This window comes from Puntigrus tetrazona, chromosome 22 (genome assembly GCF_018831695.1).
Source record: "Puntigrus tetrazona isolate hp1 chromosome 22, ASM1883169v1, whole genome shotgun sequence".
Taxonomy (NCBI): domain Eukaryota; kingdom Metazoa; phylum Chordata; class Actinopteri; order Cypriniformes; family Cyprinidae; genus Puntigrus; species Puntigrus tetrazona.
Genome location: NC_056720.1, coordinates 16,260,027 through 16,285,089, shown reverse-complemented (window position 1 = coordinate 16,285,089; position 25,063 = coordinate 16,260,027). Strand labels below are relative to the sequence as shown.

At 37.5% G+C, this 25,063-nt stretch overlaps 1 protein-coding gene across 1 annotated transcript in view; it reads left to right on the top strand.

Moving 5' to 3' along the window:
• The window catches only part of si:dkey-49n23.1 (semaphorin-3D), a 42,193-nt gene that overhangs the window by 15,331 nt on the left and 1,799 nt on the right, over window positions 1–25,063 (top strand). Inside the window, exons 2-17 of the mRNA XM_043223103.1 lie at window positions 318–506; window positions 15,359–15,519; window positions 16,859–16,921; window positions 17,234–17,353; window positions 17,562–17,655; window positions 18,222–18,350; window positions 19,053–19,195; window positions 19,936–20,050; window positions 20,130–20,199; window positions 20,645–20,789; window positions 21,579–21,801; window positions 22,508–22,596; window positions 23,461–23,502; window positions 23,679–23,836; window positions 24,585–24,649; window positions 24,909–25,042. Coding sequence (XP_043079038.1) covers window positions 377–506; window positions 15,359–15,519; window positions 16,859–16,921; window positions 17,234–17,353; window positions 17,562–17,655; window positions 18,222–18,350; window positions 19,053–19,195; window positions 19,936–20,050; window positions 20,130–20,199; window positions 20,645–20,789; window positions 21,579–21,801; window positions 22,508–22,596; window positions 23,461–23,502; window positions 23,679–23,836; window positions 24,585–24,649; window positions 24,909–25,042 — 1,881 coding nt within the window. The 5' untranslated portion in view covers window positions 318–376. The remainder of the gene's footprint in view (window positions 1–317; window positions 507–15,358; window positions 15,520–16,858; window positions 16,922–17,233; window positions 17,354–17,561; window positions 17,656–18,221; window positions 18,351–19,052; window positions 19,196–19,935; window positions 20,051–20,129; window positions 20,200–20,644; window positions 20,790–21,578; window positions 21,802–22,507; window positions 22,597–23,460; window positions 23,503–23,678; window positions 23,837–24,584; window positions 24,650–24,908; window positions 25,043–25,063) is intronic.

Sequence of the window (25,063 nt, the reverse complement as noted above, 5' to 3'; positions counted from 1 at the left end):
ATAAATTATTTGTGGAACTTTAAATAATACTAAAATAAAAATATATATTCTATACATTTTAATGAATGTAAATTTTATAATTATAATAAATTATATTACTGTTATTTTATATTGATTAGAATTAGATTACAGAAACAAAATAGTATGTGAATGGTTCAGATATTGTACTGTAAAAGTTTAAAAGACGGTACAGTCCAGATACAGATTACAGTTCAGTGTTTTTTAGTACTAATATTGTTAAAAAATGTATAAAAAACATTTTGCTAAATATGTCGGTGTTTCAGTGTATATGCTCAAGTCTGTTGTTGTTCCTCCAGCACTACGGAGGTGATGTGACAGAAGACGTCCTGTACAGTCAGACTACAGGAAGCTGGAGATGAGGATTGTGGGATTGTGGAGGACCGCCGGTCCGCTGCTGGTGATTCTGATCCACTCGCTGCCGTCTCTCATAAAGCCCAGCGATGCTGGAAAGCAGAATATCCCTCGACTGCAGCTCTCTCACTCAGGTCAGGACTGCTTTGGCGTTTATCTTCACAGAGACTAATGATGAAATCATCTCTTCAGTTAAAGAAGCTGCTTGCGTTTAGCCGTGAGGACGTCAGCAGGGTCGAGCTGTTTTAACAGAGGAAGAGGGCCATTAACCTCTGCTTCCTGGAAATCCACAGGCTTAATTAGTCTGCTTTTATTTTTTTATTGTTTTAGTAAAATGTAATGTAATAATTAAACATAATATTACACCTGACGTAGAAATACATTTAAAATCTTATGTAATATGAAAACAATGGCACTTTCAGTCATTTAAAAAAAATACTCTCCTACATACTGCAGTCCATTATTAGTGATTTGTAGAAACATAAAAAAAAAGTAAATATAATATATTGCTAAAAATTATGTAAAAAAATTATGCATCTAAAAATACTCAATTTATTGTATTATTATATACAATATAAAAACATGAAGTATTTATATCATAACCAAAATAAATGTTTTTGTTTACATAACACATGTTTGTGTTTATATGTATAATGTGTATATAATAATCACACATGCATGTATATATTTAGGGAAAAAAAGTGTTACGTTTATATATTAAAACATTTTTATATGATATAAATAATAAGTATATATTTTCTAAATATATACTGTACTTAATATATACATGTACTTGCATGTAAATGCATTTATATCTTTATTTTACATATAAATATATTTAATATACAAACATGACATATTTGTATGAAATATATACATACATGTGTTTGTATTCATATATACATAATAAATATACACAGTATAAACTAATATATTATGTAAAGAAAAACATTTATCGTGATTAATAGTTTAACAGCACTAATACGTGGCTCACATCAGTGACGCTGCCAGGCTCTGCCCGTCTGTCATTATCAGCCCCGGTGTGTGACCCCTCTCACGAAGGTTGTGTATGTCGTGGACCTATGCTGTAAATGTGCTCCCCATTATCTTCAGGGCTGTTAATAGAAGGTGTACCTCAGCTCGGGGCGCCGCGTGTTTACGAGAGACGTCCAAAGGTGGGCAGCGACACACAGAACCAGACGTTATTCTTTAATGGAGACGAGTCACTTGTTTTGCTGGCAGGTATCTCCCAGCTAAAGAAGACAGGAAATGAGAGCAAGTAAACAAAGAAGACTTGAAATAGCTTTGAGGGACATGACAGTTCAGGTTCACATCTTAGACGTTTGTTTGGGGGGAAGACTGTAGTTGATTCAGCTCACTGTAAGCCAGCAGTCCTGTAGTACTGTGTTGTATCTGTAGAAAGAACCCAACTAATTAGTTCTTGAGCTTGTTGTAACATTAACTAAGTAGGGAGAAGCTAACGCATCCTAGTATGATAAGGCTGTTTTGTCAAGCGTAATAGCTCATTTGAATCTGGCGTACGAACCATTTGATTAATATACACTATTGAAAAATGTAGCTATTTTTGTAGCAATTGTTCTATTGTGTAGAGTTTTGTTTGATGGAAAAATCATAGTTGATCAAAAACAAATATGCCACCAAGCCTATACTGCAGTGCACTGGTAAATGAATACCTGAAAACAGAGTAGCTAATGTTAACATTGACATATTAAAACATATCTAGTAGTCTCATATGAACCGTTTGAATGAACAGTAACAAATACTAGCATGATTTGGCTCAGCTAGAAAGCTTTGTGTGCAATACATAGTAATAGTAGCATCTTGTCCTGCTAACTGGTTGAAATGGTGCTTGTTACTGGAACATGTGCTAAAAACACCTGTGTGTATGTTTTATATGACTGAGAAAGATGTTTTTAGATTATTTGTTTATTTTTTTCAACATGTTGAACATGCAGGAAGCTGATGCTATAACTATAGACAACAAATTTCATTTTATTTAAAACACGAAAATTCAGTAGCTACTTATTCCCCCAGTTGTCTACCAGCATCTGATGCACGGGGTTCCCCAAGGCTTTATCTGAGGCCCTATGGCTAAGTACAAAGGAATAGTTCACACAAAAATACAAATTCAGACATCCTTTTCTCATGCACATGTCTAATGTAGCTGTAACGTCGCAGTGCTAAAGCTTTAAGTGTAGTTTACTTCCAGCACTGCTCTCCTCACTCAGCTTTCGTTCTTCAACTACTGACTTTATTCATTATTTTTGAGTCAACTTCCTCACTTAAAGCGCTTATTTAAACACAGAAGATGACGTTCTGCTGGCAGACACAGAGACTTTCCCGCTGGTGTTTACCAGTTAAACTCCCGCACATTTAGGGAATTTTCTTTCTGACGGACGCATGGATGAAAACCAAAAGAAACATTCCTGGCATTTGAGACTGGATAGATGTCTCAGGATTTTTTTGCATCACAGATCGCACCCATCGTTCTCATTTTGACAGCTGCACCACGTATTGAGTTTACTAGAGAGATTTGTGAAGAATATCTCAGACAGGATCAGAACACAGTGAAGATTCACCCACATAACCTTTGAAAACGTGGGACATTTCAATGAGATTATTTATATATCCTGAAATATAAGACCTTTTGACTTGTTCGCAGTGGCATACTCAAAGAGAACCACTAAATTAAGCTGGGTTATTTTTCCAATACTCCTCAGAGGCCAGATCTTAGCAAGACAGTAAAACATTTTTATTACAAGTCTATGTCGTTGTTAAAGCCCAGGCCTTTGGCAGCAGGAATGTGACCTGTGGGATGTAGCTCCTGATGTCACAGTCAAGACCCTCATATCCACGACAACGCGGGGCAGGAGATACGCAGAGCAGATGAAGCCGTCGGGGCGTTAACGCTAAACAGAGCCGGGAAGGGAATGCTGCTAATTAGAGGAAAGAGAAGAACAGAGTCCAAAACACTTTCCCTGAGGCGGATGGGGTGTCTACCTTTTTACATTATTAACTGTTAGCTTAGGTTTAATAGCACACATATATCTTTTAAAAATACTTACGAAGAAAATGATACACCTGCCCAGCAAGAAAACTGATTTTCATTCAGATCATTTAGTTGATGTCACTTCAGAATCACATCTTTAATGTGGTTAAGGTTTACTAGCATATACTGTGTGTTAAACTTAAAGGCACTTTCCATTTAAACTCGTATGTCGTGTATTTAAAAAATATTTTTAATCGTAATAAAAAAGTTTTGTATTTAATTACTATAAACTTAAAATGTAATACTGAATAAAATAATCATCCTGTTATCCATCAAAGTTAAAGGTTTAATCCATCCATTAAAGGAATGGTTATGAATAATTAATAGTAATAAAAATTACGTGATTTCTTCGTCTTCAGGTTGTTCTAAGCCTGTATCTTCTCATTCTGTCTATGAAACACAAAACGATTTAAAACATTAGATTTTAAAGGATTACAAATCGCAGAGTCGTGGTGCTGTTCTCTTTCAGTAACCTATAAGTAAACGCAACAACAGTTTTTAAAAACGTTGACTTGAAGTACACTGTATTTGCTCATTCAGTACACATAACACTCAACAAGTATGTATTAGATGCTAAGACTGTGTGCTCTGACCGAGCGGCTGCATCTGTGTTTGTTTACTTGAGGAGTATGTTTCTAACTTCTAACAGATTCCTACATGAGCACAAAGCCTCCATGTCAGGCATTCTGATCTGCCTTCTTTCTTTCTAACCTTCGAAAATAGATTTCTTCTTCATTCATATCTACTCTCTGATTTCAGTTGTGTCTTGTTGAAGTGTCCTGACCTCATTCTATGAAATGCAGGACAAAACGTCCACCCAAAGCCTAAACATCATGCTCATTGTGCTGACTTTTTCTAATCATACTTGTAGAACAGATCACAGCAGCCTTGTGGTAATTGGTGATAAATGCCGAAGCCATTGACTCTCGTCTTTCAGAACGATGATATATAATGATAGTCAGTCTTGAACAAAGCAGCAAGGACTTTTAAGGTCAGGTCATTGAAAGGATTTGGGTTTCACTTCACTTTGACATCTCTCAAAACTGCACTTAAGTAGTGCCTACGTCCTTGAGCGTGTCCGTGTGTGTGTGTGTGTGTGAGCACACTTTCAACACCTTAAATCTAGGACTGAAGCAATTACACATTCACCCAGTGGCTCCTCAGAGAGATTACGTCGTTCCAGAGAGTAATGAAGAAAACATCTCTGGGGCAGAAGGGTGCCGCGGCGGAGGCCTCTCATCAGAGAGAGGTATTTAGTCCACACTCCTCCTAAACAGGCAGCGAACTCAGAAACACGTAGGTCACAGCCACAGAAATCTCCAGTGGGATGCGCTGCTCAACAGAAGTTTATGTTTCCTTCAGGGCTCTTCAACATGTTGAACGGGAAGTCAATGTTTATTACTATGTGGACAACTAATTTTATTTCATTAGAAAACAAAGAAAAATCTGTTGTTATTTGCTCACCCTTATGTTGTTTTAACCAACTTCACAGGCCTGTGATAAACAGTGTTCCCCAAGGCTATATCTTAGGTCCTATTGCATTATAAGTACACTTCACCCCAAAATAAAAATTGTGACATCATTTCCTCATCCTGTATGTTCCCACTCTATGCGTGGAACACAACTTTTTTTAAAGTCTATACAGCTATTTTCCACCCAGGAAGAGAACAAGACTACATATGAACAACAAATAAACTTTTGTGTTTCAAACAAAGCTATCGTTTGACTTTCAGCAGAATCCTTCACTAATTCTTAATCTGTAAATGGTCTTGAGATTTGATGTAATGTTATCTTTTGTCCAATGTTTTATTCTAATGTTATTTCTCAGTGTTAGCTGACAAAAGGTTCAGTGATCTGAAGTTTGGCATCAGCAGCGAGTTTGAGGAAATACAACAAACTCCTAATCTTTGCTCCAAAGTCCCACAAAGCCTATAAAAACAAACGCAAGGACACAAATGAGAAATTAAGGGAGAGTCTAAACTCGACTAGGAAGATGAATTACCATCGGTGGGACATTTCACAGACCAGGCTTACATAGTGTTTGGTAAGACATAAAGCCAGGACACGAGGATGTCCTCGAACCCAGTGGGGACTGGATAGATGTATGGACAGACGGACAGGGTTTAATACGGGAACATGTCGTAAGCTGTAGCTATGTTGTAAGTCACACTGTTTACATCTGAAGGGAATTTGATACTAGCTGAGTTAGTAAAGACTTCCAGGGGGTCTGTAGTTATTGGCAGTAAATGACTTTAAACATTGGACTGTTTTTGACACATAAACAATATACTGTAGTGTTTAGAGACAATGATTTTTAAAGCCTTTTATACTGACCTAATAAATAGAAAGGGACAAACAACAGCAGATGCCATTTTTAAACTAAATCCAGCCAAATATACAATTCTTTAAAGTCCTAAAATTGTAACTATTCAACAAGGGTTTATAAATCCATTCATACAAAAGCATCGGTTATTTTCCATTAGAATGAAAAGCAGAAGTTGATAAACGATGCCTTTGGTTTTCCCGTTTACTCTCATTTACTTCTGCTAATGTTGGCGACCCAGAACACAGCTTACACCAGGACTTATGGGCAATTCAAACGACTAGCTGCCGCTGACCCGAAGGAAAGAGAAGTCAATTGAAATGGGGTGCATCTATGTCTTCCATCACCACAGAAAGCCTTTCTGGACAGATGAGAGAAAAAGACAGATCAGAGAAGACAGGGAAACTGATGAACGTGTGATAAATGAGGAGGTATATTGATGTTAACGCCTCTCCCACTCTCAAAGAGACTCCCAGTTTCATGAATCGCACACAAATCCAGTTGTATATTTTCCCATGAATCATGAGGTTTCTCATACTTCGAGAGGAATATATTGCTTTTCATTTAGTTTTGAGCAAAGATCAAAGTTTTGAAAGCCCTAAAGTTGAAATAAAAGCCACAAAAAGAGTTTTGAATTTAATTCAAGTCTATTTTTACTCAAAGCACGCCTTTTATTTTATAACCTACTTAAATGTCTTTTCTTCAAAGGTAGTGTGGTTTGCTTTGGGAGCAGATCAACATACTAGAGGCCTGCTGCCAGTTTTCTCCAGACCTGTTTATACAGGACCAAAATAATGACAAGAAGAACCTTCACACCTTGAACATTCATTATGATCATCCTGAACAAACAGTTGGAAAACAGCTCTGTAATGAGATTTCAATGTATCTAGACATGGATAAACACTAAGAAAGAAAAAAACAAACATCACTGTCAATCTCACAGTGTACTTACAATTTCCCATTGACTTCTATTACTAAAATCATAACTGAGACATTTTCTGGCACGTTTCAGGTATCTAATGAGGACGTCCTCGTTTTCTACGTGTGGTCACGTTGGCCTTCACGACTGTCTCTTAACAGTCAGTAGAGATATTTTATACAGCTCTTGGGGAACTCTTAATGTTTTATTAGTTGTCATTAAGCAGTCGCCCGCAGCCTTTGCTTCGCCAAATCCGTTTTATTGCAAGACGTTTTGACAAATCCAAAACAGACTTTTTCAATCCAGTTTTGTTCTTGTTCAGACGCTCCTTCAGTGTTGCTGCCGTCACCACAAGATAAATGCTTTGATTGCACTAAAGACTTTAGAAAACTGATAATCTAATATCCAGCGGTATTACAATTGTATCGTTGTTCATAATAACGGTATTGATTTCCATCAGTAATTAAGTTTTGAGTCAAAGCCTGATCTCTATCTAGAAAAACAGTTTTTCAGCAGAACTGTTGTCCACAGTTTTACTAATCGGTCTCTTAAAGTTCATGAAATTTTCTTAACTCTCTTGATTGTCAATCAAACTGTTTCCTTTTCCATTTAATTGAACGTTGGAAGACTTGTATCCTTCTAAGCAAGTTCACATTTATTCACCAATGCTTTAGATTTATTTATTTTCTATAAAAAAGTATAAAGAAATCCATTTCTGCCCATGCTTTAGTCATTACAAATCAAATCTCATTGCACTTAGTGTACAGACAGATCTTCAAAATTACATGAGAAACATTGTAGCTAGTTCCGGGACCATTGGTAAAAATGATATGGTTGTTGTGTGAAAATCTGATTTATGGCGTAAGAGGAAGGCCTGGTCCAAACCATAGTGAAGCCAGCTTCCTCTCAGCCGCAGACTCCAGACGTTACGTGCAAGACACTCAGAATGAGTTACAGGTCAAGGACAGGTCGGTTTTGACACACAAAACATAGACAGCTGCCTTTTAAGGTGCCATTCACATGTGCTCTGGTGTTCAGAAACAGTTTGGTGGAATCTAGAACAAATCTGTGTCGATGTAGACCTCTAAAACGTCCTAACTGTCTCTAAAAATGACTGATTTGAAAGACTCTTCATTGGGTGACATTCAAATAGCACTTGGCTCACAGTACAGTCTGATGTTAGCGTTTTGCTAGGTTGGACAGGACAGACAATTACAATTATTACAATAAAAAGGAAGTCCTCACAAGTTGTTGTTTTGAAACCCTACAAAGCAAGCGACTCTGCTTGATGTTCAAATAGTGCTCACTATTGATTCCATTGTATGTATTATTTTTTTATAATGCTAAATGCTATGCATCAAAAGCAAAACTAACAATACAAGACAAACATAAAGCTGGCTGTGTTCCTCCTAATAAATTTGAGCAAATCTGTGTTTGACAGCGGCATAATGTTGCTGCCTACTTTCTGAAACATCCTTCACGTCACCTTAAAATACTTCCTAGCTAGGGAGCTCACTAGGGTTAGTAACACTCAAGTGTGCAAATGATATTTACACCACAAGTTCTTCAAGCTGTCATCTTTAGCCTCTGGCCGTGCTTTATTAAGTTTATATGGAACAATTCTTGTGTGTTGAGTCACTCCCGAAGAGCCAGCAGCGATCTAAACAATCACCAAAACAGCAACAGCATTAAAAAGCAGCTATATTCTCCTCACCGCATACTATATACGAGGCCTCAGAGAGGAAACAGAGTCTAATTTATTAGCTTGTGTGCGTCACCCGACTTCAGGGGACTACTGAGGGAAGCTGGCACTGATGACTGTACGGTAGCCCTGCGTGTTTCTGCTCAGACGCAGACGTGTCCAGATCCGTGTTGATTTTGATTCTGTGCTAATTCTTACTGGGACGCAGCAGTAATGGCAGGGAGATGTTCTCACAGCTGAGACGTCTGAGCTCTGACCTTTGACATGCCAGCGGTTTTCCCATCACTCAAGCTCTACAGCCAATCAAAGGCCCTCAGCACTTGATGAAATCTGAGATGACGAGGCAAACGGACTCCCTGCTGCTCGAGAAGTGACAGAAACTGTCAGTGACCTTAAAAGTCCTCAATAGAGTCCCGTCTCCAGCTAATCAGTCGTCTTATATAGTGAGAGCACTGTTTGGAGAAACTGAATAGATGATTAACAGATTAATAGACACAATCACTACTAGGAGGAGTGTTCTTAAAGGGACAGTTTGCGCTGTTTTTACTTTTTTATATGTTATTTATATGTATTTCCAAGCCTTGGCTGATTATAACGGTCAAACTTACAAATAAAGAGAGGAAGAAATAATAAGCAGTAACATTCAGTAAAACAGTGAAACATTTAGCTTGATTTACATATAAAAATGTTTTTTTTTTACGGTCTAAAAAGTTTGGGAAAAGTTGTGTGTGTGTGTGTGTGTGCAGTGATGTTGTGTGTGTGTGTGTTTCATATTTGTGTGTGTGTGGTTGTGTGTGTGTGTGAGTGGCATCCCTGTGTTTTGTGTGTGTGTATGTCATCTAAACAATGTGTGTGAGTGTGTAGTGTGTTAAAAATAAGTGTGTGTGTGAGTGTCCAGTGTGTGTGTGTGTGTGTGTGTGTGTGTGTGTGTGTGTGTGTGTGTGTGTGTGTGTGTGTGTGTGTGTGTGTGTGTGTGTGTGTGTGTGTGTGTGTGTGTGTGTGTGTGTGTGTGTGTGTGTGTGTGTGTGTGTGTGTGTGTGTGTGTGTGTGTGTGTGTGTGTGTGTGTGTGTGTGTGTGTGTGTGTGTGTGTGTGTGTGTGTGTGTGTGTGTGTGTGTGTGTGTGTGTGTGTGTGTGTGAGTGTGTGTGTGTGTGTGAGTGTACGTGTGTGTGAGTGTGTGTGTGTGTGTGTGTGTGTGTGTGTGTGTGTGTGTGTGTGTGTGTGTGTGTGTGTGTGTGTGTGTGTGTGTGTGTGTGTGTGTGTGTGTGTGTGTGTGTGTGTGTGTGTGTGTGTGTGTGTGTGTGTGTGTGTGTGTGTGTGTGTGTGTGTGTGTGTGTGTGTGTGTGTGTGTGTGTGTGTGACGTGTGTGTGTGTGTGTGTGTGTGTGTGTGTGTGTGTGTGTGTGTGTGTGTGTGTGTGTGTGTGTGTGTCTGTGTGTGTGTGTGTGTGTGTGAGTGTGTGTGTGTGTGTGTGTGTGTGTGTGTGTGTGTGTGTGTGTGTGTGTGTGTGTGTGTGTGTGTGTGTGTGTGTGTGTGTGTGTGTGTGTGTGTGTGTGTGTGTGTGTGTGTGTGTGTGTGTGTGTGTGTGTGTGTGTGTGTGTGTGTGTGTGCGTGTGCGTGTGTGTGAGTGTGTGTGTGTGTGTGTGTGTGTGTGTGCTTCATCTTCAACACTGTTACTAATAATCAGGATGTGTCAAAATACAGTATAACAATAGGTGGATGTTAATGTTTTTTTTTCATGAGTGCTGAAATATGAAATAATTTTTATACAAAAACAAATAGAATTATACTCTAAATGTGAAGCTGAACTGACCAGTAGGTGTTCAGAAACGAGCAAGCGGCTGTATTTATGACTGCATTTGTAAAAACAAGCAAAAGCAGGCAATGTTATGTCTGAAATTTTTACTTCTCGTTTTTACTTCTTGTCAAAATGTACTGAATGTACTGAACTGGTACATAAAATGAATATCATGCCATCATCCTACATCGTGTTCGTCTGTAGCTGCATGCAAAGGAAGATTGAAAAAAAACAATATAATTTTTAGGGGAACTGGTTTGGTTTGGTTTCTGTCTTCTATTAGAGCCACACCTCCTCATCTCTCAGAGCTGACTGCTTTGAGGAATGTCTCCCTTCTCTGTTCATTCCCTCGACCTCTGACCTTCTGTGAAAGGCAGGAGATTGTTACAGGTGTTTGTCAGAGTCCCAGCGAGCGTTTGATGTGGATCTCCAGCAAATCTTCGCTATAGACTTGCGTCAGACACAAGACAGAGCGTTTGAGTTTTACGATCTCTGAAGACTGTGAACTCTCCAGAACCTCATTCCAGAATACTAGAAGCAAAACAACTCTGGACTTGATTATCGGCCTTTTCCTTTTATTAATATTGGGTTTATAAAGATACTTTGTCAAAGAACAGAACTCTGGGTGGCCTAATCCACACATTTAGTTACGTGAAGAGGAATGGTAATCAGCACAGGTCACCTTTGACCCCTTAAATCTGTAAGGTTTCGGCGACTTGGCCTTTGAAACGAACAAAAGACACGCTGCCTGATACATCAGTGTCACGGGACTGAAGAACAAATTACATTAAAGAAACCTAGAAACAGTATTTCACTTACTTCTTCTTGACTTTATCCAACTATGACTTTTCTTTTATACATTTACACACACTAATAAATGAATGATATAGAAGTATCTAAATACTGGCACCCGAAAAATGACATCATTTAGTATTCATTCAATTATTTAAGTTTTTACACGTTTGGAGTGAATCTCCCTAAAAAACTTGTAAATAAGAAGCAATTATAAAACTAATTATAAAACTGACATTTATAATTGATATTTATCTAATCAAGTTAAATGAGAATTCACAGAAATATATATATATTTAACTTGATTGGATTATTTTTTATTTATTTTTTATTTAGGGGTTATGTTAAATAACTATAAACCGATATTTTGTCCTAAACCAGCACTGTAATTGTTAACTAAATAATGAACAAAATAATAAGTAAAACTACTATTAGTTAATCATTTAAATAAATTTTAAATAAAGTAAACTCTAACTATTAGATGACATTTCTAATTACTAATTTTATTTATTTATTTTAAATTAATACATAAATAACAGGGTTGAAATACCGCAAATAGTTTTCAGCAAATAAATAGTAAAAAAAAGCATATATATCCATGTAAACCTTTTTATATTTTATATATACACTTTGATATAAACAGTTTTTTCTCCTGTTGTGACAGAACACCTTGATCTTTAGCGCCTGATGACTGATGACCTTTTGTTGAAGAAGAAATCAAGCTGACTTTAAGCTCTATTTTGACTTCTTGTCATGAAAAGTGACATCTTGCCATTAGTTGATCCCGAGATGTCCAAACATGATGATCGGAAAAATAGAATAAATATCCAAAATGGCTGACATTAATGGATCAAAGCAACCATGTTATGTTCAGTTCATCAGCATCTACTTGTGTGGTTACTGTAATATGCCTGGAAACGGGTTGCCAAATACCTTAAAATAAACAACTCAGCAACTCATTAAACACTTGAAACGAAGTGATGGATGAGTTCAAACATTCACGAATGGATCGTTCTAGAGCGCTCGATTCCAGCTGTATCGTGTCGAGATCTCAAGGCTGATCATCGGAGTTAATTAGCACGCTAGTTTAGTTACTATGTAGCATAGCATGATGTGTTTCAGTCGTGTGTTCAGTAATGAACTGTTCCTCTCCATCATGTAATAAACATCAGTTCTTGGATGTTTTACCGGATTCTGGTTAGACCTCAATGTTTAACATGGAAACACAGATCATAGGACCGTATGAAGGTGCAGCATCTTAAAACCGCTCTGATTCGAGGACTCTGTGGAGCGGGTGGTGTACAGCTAAGAGAGGCTTGTTTTAAGAGTGGGTGTTTTTAGGAAGTGGGTGGGAAAGGGGGATTTTTCTTCATTTATCAGAAATACGTATTAAACAACGGTGTGGGAAATGTTCGTGACACATGATCAACACAAGCTGCACTGCCTCTCCACGACCATCATCTCATCAGAAGATGTCGAGTGTGATCGTGAAGAAAACACACACCGTTTTTACTATTAGGGAAATTCTTTTTTAAATAAAAAAGTTAATTAAAATCCTAATATATATATAACTATTTTCTAGCTAAACAAAAAAAACAAATAAACAGCATTTACTAAAATAAATAACTAAATTATCCTGTTTAAATACATTTAAAAAGAATTAAAAAATTATCAAATGAATTTGTAACTATACACAAATTTGTATTGAATTATAATAAAATATTCAGTTTTTTTTAAAAAACAAAGCAAACTAATTCCTAAATAAGAAAAATCACCTAAATAAATGTAAAATAAATAATAAATATTACTAGATGAACTGAGAAAGAAAGTTTCAAAAAGTAACCCAAACTCGGAAAGCGGAGACTTGTTGAGCCCTGAGATCGATCAACGTGAGATCTTGACAGAAAACTGAAGTGAAGTATTTGTCCTGTGTTTCTGAAGCAGTTCTCCAGCAGGTGATGGATAGCATCAACACGCCCCAATTATGAGATTTATTTTAGTTGTCACGGAGAAATCACCTCGAGTCATCTGAGAATTCCTTTAATAGTGAGTCACGCAATGTGCAGCTTTAATGGAGGATGAACAGTAAAAAAAAACACAGCATGAAATATAATCCAGGAAGACATTTGGCTTCCATTAAACACAGATCCTAATTGCATTCATTTTGATTATGTGGCTTATTCAGTATTTTAGTGTAGCACAATCCTGGATATTTTTGTTTGTTTGTGTTGTCTTTTAACTGCAGCTCAGAAACATGTTTTTCACAAAATAAAAGTCACAGCCTCATTAGACTGTCCTCACATGGGTCGCCAAGCAAGGTTTGTCATAAAAATGTAATACGCTGAGACGTCGCTGTATATTGTTTCATATAAGCAGAGTTATAATAAAGAGTGTGAACAAAGGTTTTTCCAGAAATTCTAAAGAAGTCTTGTTCAGAGTTATTTGGTCTTTAATAATGTTATCAAAATGACTGATTTCCAGGGTTGAAGTCATTATTTAATGGCATTCATGTGTTATATTCATATAATATAAAATGCATAAAAAACAAGTCAGAATTGCTCACATAACTCGCAGTTACGATTTCATATCATGCAGATGTAAAAAAACCTGTCAGAAATTAGAGTTTAAATCTTACAATTCATATCAGTTTATATTTTACACGATACTGATTTTATCACTCGCAAATATGAGAAATTTAGTCAGCCTTAGTTGATATAATCTGCAGTTCTGACTTTTTTTCGTAGAATTGCGTGATAAACTTGCAGTTGTGAGTCAATATTGATATATATATTGTCAGAATGATCTAAAATGACATTCAGACTCTACATCATGCATCTCTAAAAAAATCTGAAAAATCGGAATTTATATCTCACAATTATGGCTATATAACTCTCAGTTTTATATCTTTTAACTCTTTTAACTTAAAAAAGACAGAATTGTGAGTTTGTATTACGCAATTGTGCAATAAAAAGTTGCAAGGCCCTCCAGCACCGTGTAACCTTCACCGTGACGTGACCTTGAGCTATTTCCTGTGCTCGATATCAAGGCAGAGCGTGCGGCTAAGAAAACACCCGTCAGAGTTCATTACGCCTGACACCTCCGTGAGCCGGACGTCCCGCTGGACCTGAGGGTGGCAGGAGGAGCGTGTTGAGGGCTAACGTGTCTGAATGTGTTTATATGAGAAATGCTTCATGTTTAATTGTGTGCGAATGCTGCTGTAGGGGAACGCAGATATTTGTGATCTGGAATGAGAGCGTGCCGAAACCACTTCAGCGTATGATTGGCATATTTATTTTACATATCTATCAAAGATCAGAACCACCTGGCAACGACTTCGATCTAACAAGCTTCGAATCCTTTCAAAATAGGTCTACTCAGTAAAACACACTCTTAAAAATAATAACAAACCTTTAAAATCTACTCTTTTAGTGGTCAAAGGGTTCTTGAACATTTCACACTAGCAAATAAGGGCTCTTTTATTCAGGTTCCTTGGAGAACCTAACATGGTTCATCTGCCATTTTAAAAATAAAGTTTCTTTACTGACATCAATGCACTCTAAAATAAATCTTCCAAAAGGAGCTTTTTAAAGTTTTTGTCTTTGATTAACCATTTTTTGGTTCCCTCAAGAACCTTTTAGTGATCAGTTCTTAAGAAAACCATTTGTTTTTAGTGCAAAGAACACTTTAGGTCACTCTTAAAAATAAAGATGCCATGAAAGAACTATCTTGAGTTCCACAGAGATCCTATAAGTGGACAGAATGTAACATTTGAAGGATATTTAAATAATTAAGTAAATAAATAAATAAATAAGGTTCCATGAATGTCAAAAGTTCTTCATGGAACCATCAGTGCCAGTTTTAAAAGTGGATAAGGAATCTTCTTTGTGGAATAGAAAGGTTCTGTGGATAAGTTTCTTGATGGAACTATGATTGCCTGTAAAGAAGCTTTATTTTTAAGAGTGTGGTTTCAAGACCTTTAACACAGATAACACCGAAGGTTCTTGGATAATTACAATGTTTTTCACAGTAAGGGAAGAAAATGGTTATTTCAAGAAATATTAACTGAAAGGTTCTTTGGAGAACCTAAAAATAAATGGAGGGTTCCTTGAAGAACATTTAAAATCCATGGAATCTTTCCATTGCACAAAAAGTTCATTGTAGCAGACTCTTTAAATTTATATAATGTTCTTCACACTCTTCTTTGGAGAACCCATAATTGTTCCTCTATAGTAACACTATGAAAAACCCAATTTAGAACCTCTATTTTTAAGAGTATAGCTCATTGATTATTCTATTTCAGGTCATGTGATACATTAATTAACATTTGGGTTCTATGGATTCTATGTTTGAAATCTTAGTAAAAGCGAACTTGTTTCCTGGCAGATCTGAGGTCGAGGAACAGCTCTGCTGTGTTCTGGGAGGGTGGAGAGGGTGGAGCGTACCAGGCCTTACTGCTGGATGAGGACCGCGGGTGGCTGCTGGTCGGAGGCCGGGACCACATCTACATGCTAAACTCTGACAGCTTCACCCAACCGGCACGCAAGGTCAGCTAGCACCACTAGCAGCATCTGACAGCGCATGATGTCATTTAGCGATCGCGAGGATAAGGGTCACTAAAGTGAAAACAGAGCGCCACTACAATGTTTTACTGTTCACATGAACCTGTACATCTGTAATGATGTTTTCGTGGCCTCTCTGAAGTTAGAGGATTACAAAACTGCTCCACCACACACAACACATCTGATGATTAGCGCAGAAAAGTTCAGTTGACTCGTATATGAAAAGTGTATACTGTAGTACATGTACAACATGTAAACTTTTATCTGGACACATACATTGTTCATGTAAAACAATATATTTATACTATAAAGCAAATCACAATTGCTTGAATGTTTTGAAAAATTATCACAAACTTCATTACAAAGTTCTTTTTATATTAAGATATAATGAACACTGACATGATTATTTTGTGCTATTTAAATATAATTAACAAGCAACACAGCAATTTTTATCATGTTTGTGTTGCGTTACCAACGTTGCTTGTTTCTTACCGATCTTTTTTTAAGCAAATGACATCCCAACTCAACTGAAATGAAGCTAGGTTTGACGATATTCTTACCGAGCTAATTAGCTAAAACTTTTTCATCATCATCATCATCTTCGCTGCCTTCTTTGTTTTGTTTTTATTGGCAGTTTGGATTCTTAAATAGAGCTCACTAAAACTGCTCACCGTGACCGTTTATAGCTAGCTTCTTGAATAAAAGCACTTCTTTAGCATGTGATAACTGACCGTGCCTCCATCATTCCCTTCAATATGGAGGTTAGTATCCAAAATCAGTTCGCCATGTGTTTGCCAGGCATTTGTGTCTGCATTTGCATAACTCTAGCCTTAATTCTCCACTACACACCATTACCGCTAAATAAACATTACAGCTGGTTCGATATTAATTGATTCTGTCTTTTATAATAGTGAAATACTAAAAGATGCCTGCGAGAAATGATGAGGTCAAACGTAAGGTCATGGCACAGCCATACATACGTGATCTTCATAAGGACTAAAGCACGCCAGGTTCTCAATCTCTCAATTATATAATTATGTACAGTGTGCTGATTGCCAGCTAATGATTAGGTCAATACCTGGACATTATTTCCACATGGAAATGGTTACAATTTGAAAGGCATGCAGATTGTTGAGTAATGATGGTAATACGGCAAGGAGGGTCTGAGCTAATCAACTCAGCTCAGCTTTGTTATATATATATATATATATATATATATATATATATATATATATATATATATATATATATATATATTGTTCAAGTGTTTTGAACATTGAATGTATTATTTCCGTTCCTTGGGAAAACTGTCTCTTATTTTTAGATTCACTGGCCAGCTGGACAGGAACACGTTGAACGCTGCAAATATGCTGGAAAGAATCTATCGGTAAGTGACTTTAAATGGGCACAAATAATAAAGTAAAGCTTTTGAAGACCCATAGATGCCTTTGAAATGCTCTCACAGAATAAGATAAGAATAAAAGCCGAAAAATCATATTTATTTATGGCACTATGGGGGTATTTCAAGCTGGAAATTCTTAAGGGAGGGTAAGTCTAAAGTTTTAGCATCAGTCTCCTCTAAAAGCAGGCAAAAATCAGTTGTTGCTTTACTGTTTGATTTAAATGCTTCATATCCACCTATTCTCACTGTAACTCTTTAAAATCATGCTTTTAATCAAATACCACATGTATCTCTCAGATGGACTGCGCCAATTATGTGAGACTCCTACAGCCCTTCAATAAAACTCACGTCTATGTATGTGGAACCGGTGCTTTCCACCCACAGTGCACCTACATTGACCTGGGACACAATCTTGAGGTGAGCAGGTTTTCTGTTTTTTGGGCAACAACCTGTGTGAAAGGCAGTACACTTTTAAGGGACATTTAAGCTTGTTATCTCCTGCAAGTGAGGAGTTATGGGGAGAATTGGACCCTATAGAGACCGCTGAGAGTTATTGACTGTAGAGCTGAACTAATAATGAAGGGAATGGTGCAAAGAGAGTGACGGTCTTGTTTTGGTATGCCAGAAACCCACTTTCCAACTCCTCAGCCAAGCTGGAGAATCCGGGAGAGGAAAATGTCCCTTCAGTCCACAGGAGCCATTTACCGCCCGACTGACAGGTACGATTTCTCAACAGAATGTCTTTAAAAACAAGCCATCTGCTCTTCGTACACAAAATACTGAGGACATACTCCCATATGAGTCATTGATAATTGGATCCGCATAAACCCTGGCCAGATGTTAGTTTGTGTGGGGAAATTTGGAAGTTCCCCTACTAAACAGGTTTGTCACCCATATTTGTCTTGCTATATGCAGTAATTTGACTTAAAATGTTTTTTAAAAATTACAGTGTGGTCAGGAAATGAAACCCAGCTGCAAAATTTATATTATATTTAGCCTTTTTGAAGGCATGTATAGCCCAGAAGGCTAGAATGCATAAACCATATGCTACCTAATTAAAGGCTATTATTGCAACCGGAGACCTTTTTGACCATTTAATGATGCCTCTGGAATAATCAAAATTTCCTTTTCACACAAGCTGCTGTAAAACAGAGTATTCTGACAAAAGATCTGAAGTCAAAGGGTAGAATCGTTAAAAATGATCTACGTACCATGAAAAATCATTTGTCATTTTAAGTCGTTGTAGATGTGATTTTCATTAAACGGCTATTAATGCTCACCTTAGATGGGGACCTGTATGCTGGGACGTCTGTAGACTTCATGGGAACAAACGCTGCCATTTTTCGCACATCTGTGCATAGCAGCAATCAACACTATATCCGTACTGAAGCTTACCAGGACCAGTGGCTAAATGGTGAGACCTAAAAAAATCTGTTTTTATTGTGTGTGCAAAGACACCTTAAAGAAGGCTAGTATGGGTGAATAAAATATTTGTATTGCATTGAATTGAATTATTGTTGATATAACAATTCTAAACACAGTTTTGCCCAATTTAATTAGGAAGCAGTAAGGTTAAATGTATGACAATTAACATTTTAAAACGTGCGTTTTGTACGTCACGTAACCAAAGCTATAAATAATCAAATGAAACATTAGAATTAATTAATTAGTTTTGTGTATTTCAAAAAAATGTATTTGTTAGCTTAGCATAAATTTAATCTGTTCCATTATCATACAACTACACAAATTAATTCTAGCTTTTTTTATTATCTATTTTATCATAATATATATAAATTATTTTTTAACAGAATTTACAAACAATTAACTTTTTTTCCAAGAGGAGAGTTATTTTTAAACCAGTCACTTGCAGTGTTTACATCATGTGACTGATTACAAACTCCTCGCCACAGACAGGAAAAAGTCATGATGTCAAAAATGTGTCACATTTTATAGATGTGCAGTGATTTTTTGCTAAAAAATACAGGTTAAGAAAATCTTTGCAGTGGATAAGAAGGTGATTCATTTTCCGAAACCACTGTTTTGGGGTGACTGGTGCTGCCTAATTAACTTCTGTGACTTCCTCCAACCTCGCTCTGATGCCAATTTCTTCTCACAGAGCCAGAGTTTGTGGGATCATATTCCATCCCTGACACACACAGCTTGGACGATGACAAAGTCTACTTCTTCTTCAAAGAGACCGCCGTAGAGTCCAACCAGCTCGACAAGCGTCTCTACAGTCGAGTGGCTCGTGTCTGCAAGGTGAGCGCCAACTCCAGTGCCGTAATGAGCCAATAAAAACCTGAAATAGATCCAAAAGACCTTTGTCTGGAATGAAGAATCAATGATTCTATTGTAGACACTAATGAATGAATGTGTAAGCTTCAGTATCATCTGTTGCACAGTAGCAGAAGTAGTCGTGTATCTAATAATGGATGAATGAGGGGTTTGTTTGAGGGTAATTAAACACTAATCTAGCAACAAATCTAGCAAACAAGGTTTTCTGTTCGGGTTATTCATTTCAGAGCATTTGTGGAATGTTTTCTATTTTATTTTATGGTGTATTTATTGGTAATGTAAAACAACATGCTGCTAAGATATATTTGTTAGTGAGATTTTGTGCAAGTTTTTGCCCAAATTTGTAGTCTGGAGGAGTTGATGCTAGTGTGCGGAAGGTTGCTCAATTTTAAAATCAATTGCTTAGTAATGGGCACAGAGTCCTAATGTTTAGTTTCGAACTGTGATTCAATCTAGTTGGAAAATATCCGAAATGTTTGATATTTTGAGCCAGTTTTAGAACAGATTGTTGTTATTTGTCATACCTCTTCTAGCAAGGCACTATGTTTCTGTGTGAATTTGTTGGGTTTGGAACAACTTGAAAGTCCTGCAGTGTGTTTTTTCCTCTGTAACTATTTACAAAGTGAGGATACATAGTGTTTTAAAATTGCTTCAGATTTTCAAAGTCCTATAGTGTAATCTTATTTTTTTTTGTCTTTCATTAGAATGACATAGGAGGAAAGCGAAGCTTGATTAATCGCTGGAGCACCTTCCTGAAGGCCAGGCTGGTGTGCTCTGTACCAGGACCTGGAGGCATGGACACACACTTTGATGAGCTGGGTATGTTCACACACACATACACACTCTACACATCAACTCAAAAAATCAAGACTACAATCCTGATCCTTTTTGTTTTTAGAGGACATATTTCTATTGGAGACCAAAGATCCACAGAATCCAGTCATCTATGGTGTTTTCTCCACTTCCAGGTAGGTTGATTACCTGGAAAATCTGATTCTTTGGGTCATCACCCTTTAATCTCCTTAACTTTTTGGAGCCACATTTCAGTCAAGGATATATTTGTTTACCTCAATTCCTAAATTAACATTGGCTCCATCCAAATCAACCAATCCGTCACACTCCTCCCACTCACTCTTTAACTAACTTTTCAGGTTCTCAGATCTCCTTTATTTCTTCCAACAACTAAATCTGATTATCTCATTTGATCTTGTGAACTGACATCAGTATCAAAACGCCCCTAAAATCAGCAGTCTGGTCACAGGATGCTCTCCTCCCTGCTCCCGGTCCATTTAGAACAATCCGTCTCGGTTCTCCCACCCTTCAGGCCAAACAGGAGGGTGAAAGGTCACCAAGCTTGAGCAACTCTGTTATTCTAACCTGGCATCAAACTAATACATGTTTCCTTTTCAAAAGCTCTGTCTTCAGAGGTTCAGCCGTTTGCGTCTATTCCATGGCCTCCATCCGAGCCGCCTTCAATGGGCCTTTTGCGCATAAGGAGAGCCCTGATTATCGCTGGATGGAGTACAAGGGGAAGATCCCTTATCCACGGCCGGGGACGGTAAGATAGAATAACGTTTGGTAGAAAAGATGGAGTAGATGATTAGTCATGTGGATAGATGCCTCTTCCTGTTGGCAACTTGAAGGACTTACTTTAATCTTGGTGTTGTAAGCACAAGTGCAAGCAAGATTGGAGATCTACGGTTGATTCTGGATTGCAGATATTTTGGGGAAGCTTCTAGCCGCAGTCGGGCACTAGCTGCACTGCCTCAAGGGGGTTGTAAAAATGTCGGCAGGCACTTTGGGGGTCACGCGTCATTGTGTTTAGTGAAGTGGCTGGAGTGTGGGCTTTTAATGGTGAGGTCATCAAAAGGAAGTCAATTATCAGGGCTGTGAGGTCTGCTCCATTAGTTGCTGAAGTCATAACCACAGAGCTGATCTCAGCTGTGAGTTGACAGCTAATCAACTTCGAATTATAGGGTTTGGTGACTAGAACGGGGTGTCCAGACCTGTTCCTGGAGGTCCGCTGAACTGCGAAGTTTAGCTCCGACCCTAATTAAACACACCTGAATCAGCTCATAAAAGTCTTCAGGATTATCAGCTAAACTCTGCAGGATGTTTGGCCTTCAAAAACAGGTTTGGACAGCCCTGGACGAGAAAGTGCAATTAATATCATGAACATACTGTAGACTTGTTTTAAGCATAGTAAAATAGATCTCAATATGATCTCAAACTGTGGCCAAAATCCACATCTGCATAAATGTTTTTTTACTATTTTTACCTTAGTCTGGGACTCAGTCCCCTCAGGGTTCCAGAATATAAGCTCAACTAAAGTTCTTTATCCCTGCAGTGTCCGAGTGAAACCTATGACCCTTTGCACAAGTCTACCCGAGATTTCCCAGACGATGTTGTGAGCTTTATGAGGACACATCAGCTGATGTGGGAAGCAGTGATGCCCATCCACAGGCGCCCCGTCTTCACGCGGATCAACGCCCCCTACAGGCTGAAGAAGCTTGTGGTTGATAGGGTTGATGCCGAGGATGGCCAGTATGACGTCTTACATCTTGGCACAGGTATGTTGGAAAGTGCTCAACAAAAGATCAACGTGTTGATCTTTGAAACCAGTAAAAAAGCGTGACAACTAGCCGTCTGTGTTCTCTATTAAATACACATTTGACCCAAAATTGCACTGTAAATATGGAAATATCTGCTAGATCCAGTCAAACACATCAAACACATCAAACACAACCTCTGTTCCCACGCTGGTCAGTGGTCCTGTTGCCAGGGATTATCCTGACATTCAGAGGAGCCAGTGTTTCTTTTCCTGTCTAAAATTTGTTTCTCCTGGACTGGTGGGTGTGTGCGTGAACTCTGACACATTTAAGTGAATCATTTAGGGCAAATAGATTCTCTGTTCAAATACACTTAACCTGTGTGTACAGAGAGACTCTCAGTCTTATTGTGAATAGAAATAGAAGAGTGTAACAGCTGTCAGCCCTCGGGGACACGCCAGAAACCTGTGCTCACTCACCATGGTAATGAAGTAAGGGTGCATTATGGGATATATTTAAAGATGTTCAAATTGATGCTTTAGGTAGAAGTTCAATGTAAATATCTATCTATCTTATGTATAGTTTCATCTTATCTGTTTATCTATACATCTATCTTTTCATTCTATCAATTTTTTGTTTCATTCCATTTACCTTCTATAGTTTCATTGTATCTATCTATCTTGTGTGTATAGTGAAATCACACGAGGTAAATCTTCTGTATCTCCAGATGATGGCAGAGTATTAAAGGTGGTCTCTGTACCTAAAGAGAACTGGGACACTGAAGAAATCATTCTAGAAGAGCTCAATGTCTTCAAGGTAATAATAAAATGTCAGTTTCTTCTCTCACTTCATTTTGTTTATCCTTCCATCTGTTGGACTCATGACCTCTGACCCCAGGCTCTTATTGGTTGTTGTTTTCATGTCAAGCACTTCCCAAACAAAAATAACTCCTAAAAAGAAAAGCAGATTTCCCATGGATGTCTACTCAAGTGAACAAACCCAGGGACAGGAGAGGCAGCGTTACACCAAGAATACTGTGTTTAGTGAACAAAAAGAAGATCTCATTTATCCAGAACTTTAGACAGTGAGGAATGTCTCCGTTTTGCTCTGGGGATGAAGGGAATGTAAGCAAACAGAAGTCAACAGGGTTAATATGTGATGCCTGGAGAATGTTCTATAGATTTACAATAGCATTTACCTTCAAGATATGATTTTTAAAGAAATATAAGACACAATATAAACGCAATACAGCTGAAATTTAACGTTTCTTGAAGTCTTCTGAAATGCATACTTTTAAGTAGTCATTCACAGAACACCCCACAAATCTCTAGTGAAAAATTAGATCATACATCATGAATAAATATTTCAAATGATTCTGTCCACATCAAAAACGTAATTATGTGTATTACAGAGCAGTGTGTATCAGTCGAACATTTGTGGAGACATATGATAGCAGACATTGGTGAAAGTTAGTGGTCTTAAGAGTCAAGGCTCATTTGCTGCTATCTATGAAGGAGAAATGAACCAATGGAGCAGAAAGCTTTAAAACTTTCACAAGGGCCTGTCATGATGAGCTGCTCCTGTTCAGCGCCAATAATGCATGTCTTCCTCCTCTTTGTTCAAGAGATGATTCATTTTATGTGTTGACATATTTTTTCTCTCTCTTGTTCTGTTTTGTAGACACAAACCCCAATACTAAGCATGGAGCTCTCCACCAAGAGGGTAAGTGGACTTGTTTTGTGGGTGGCCACTTGCTCTTAAAACCCACAAAAACGTCTTACCTAGCAGACACCCATTGTAAGAGTTTATAAGTCTTCTTTATTAATTTTTATCTCATTTGTTAAAGGTTAGTCTGTTTAATATCACATTTGGACCTTGTGTTTTATTTGATTTCCTAGCAAATGCTGTTTGTAAGCAGTGACGAGGGGCTCGTCCAGCTGCCTGTGCAGAGGTGTGAGTTGTACGGTAACGCATGTGTAGACTGCTGTCTGGCTCGTGACCCATACTGCGCTTGGGACGGCTCCTCCTGTACCAACTACCTGCCTAGCAACAAAAGGTACCTCCCTTTGTATTGCATTTAACATTTTAGCATTGAAAAATCTTATAGGCTGAATCATTTTAGTATTCATTTAATTGATATTTACGAAAAAGAAACATTTAAATTAACGTTGAAGTCCTTGTTGCACATTACTTACTATAATTACTATGTTAAGAACTACATTATACTATAGTAATAACAGTAATTCAAAGCCAAATCCTAATCATATAGCAAGTTTGTGTATTTAAATAATATTATTTATATTGTAAACCATAAATGACAATGGAACAAAGAATATTTTGGTTACACATTATTTTAAGGTGCTCTTTTCACAGTGTAATTATACATTTATGTGCAGATTAATAATTATTCACTACATATATACTTTGGAGTTTGGTTTAGAGTTACTTGCATGTAATTATGCATGATGTATTAGAATCATAAGTACATGTACTTAAGTGTTACCAATATTTTGCTAATTTGTAAATAATGTAATTATGTAACTATGTTAAAATCGTTGCTACTCCATTATTTTAGTGATGTGATTTCAGTATTACATGTATACATATTTTTTATGTTGTATGTTTTATTAACGAACAGAGTAAAAATGTGTTTTAGTGGAAAACAGTTATTTGAACTTCATTTTTTTTTTTTTAATTTTGAGTTGACAATGGCTTGAACTATAATGAAACTTAACGAAAACCACAGCAAACGTGTGAAGTAATAATAAATGTGAGTGTCAGTGATGTCTGCTTGTGGTCCGCAGGCGTGCCCGGAGACAGGATGTGAGGTATGGAGACCCCTGGAGCCAGTGTCAGGACATGAGAGACGGTAATAAATCACTTTCTGCCCACCTCACCACTTTACAGCTTTAGGTTGTACATGATATTGGTCAGCCCTGGGAAAAAAAAGTGTGCACTACTCCCTCTAGTGTACAAAATGAATACTTACACACACTAAGAGGTCTGCACCAGTTCAGTATGATCTCAAAACTTGTTTGCAGTCTTAATACAAGTTCTTGGTCCTGCTGTTAAAATGTTAACACGTTCCAAATAAATAGAAAATAAACGTGGTCCAATTGTTTCCACAGGTTCAGAGAATGCTGATCTGAAGACGGTTTACGCCGTAGAGACAAACTCGACCTTCCTGGAATGTGTCCCGCGTTCACCACAAGCCACGATCAAATGGATCATTCAGCCAAACCACAGCCAAACCAGCAAAGAGGTCTGTCAAACACATCCAGTT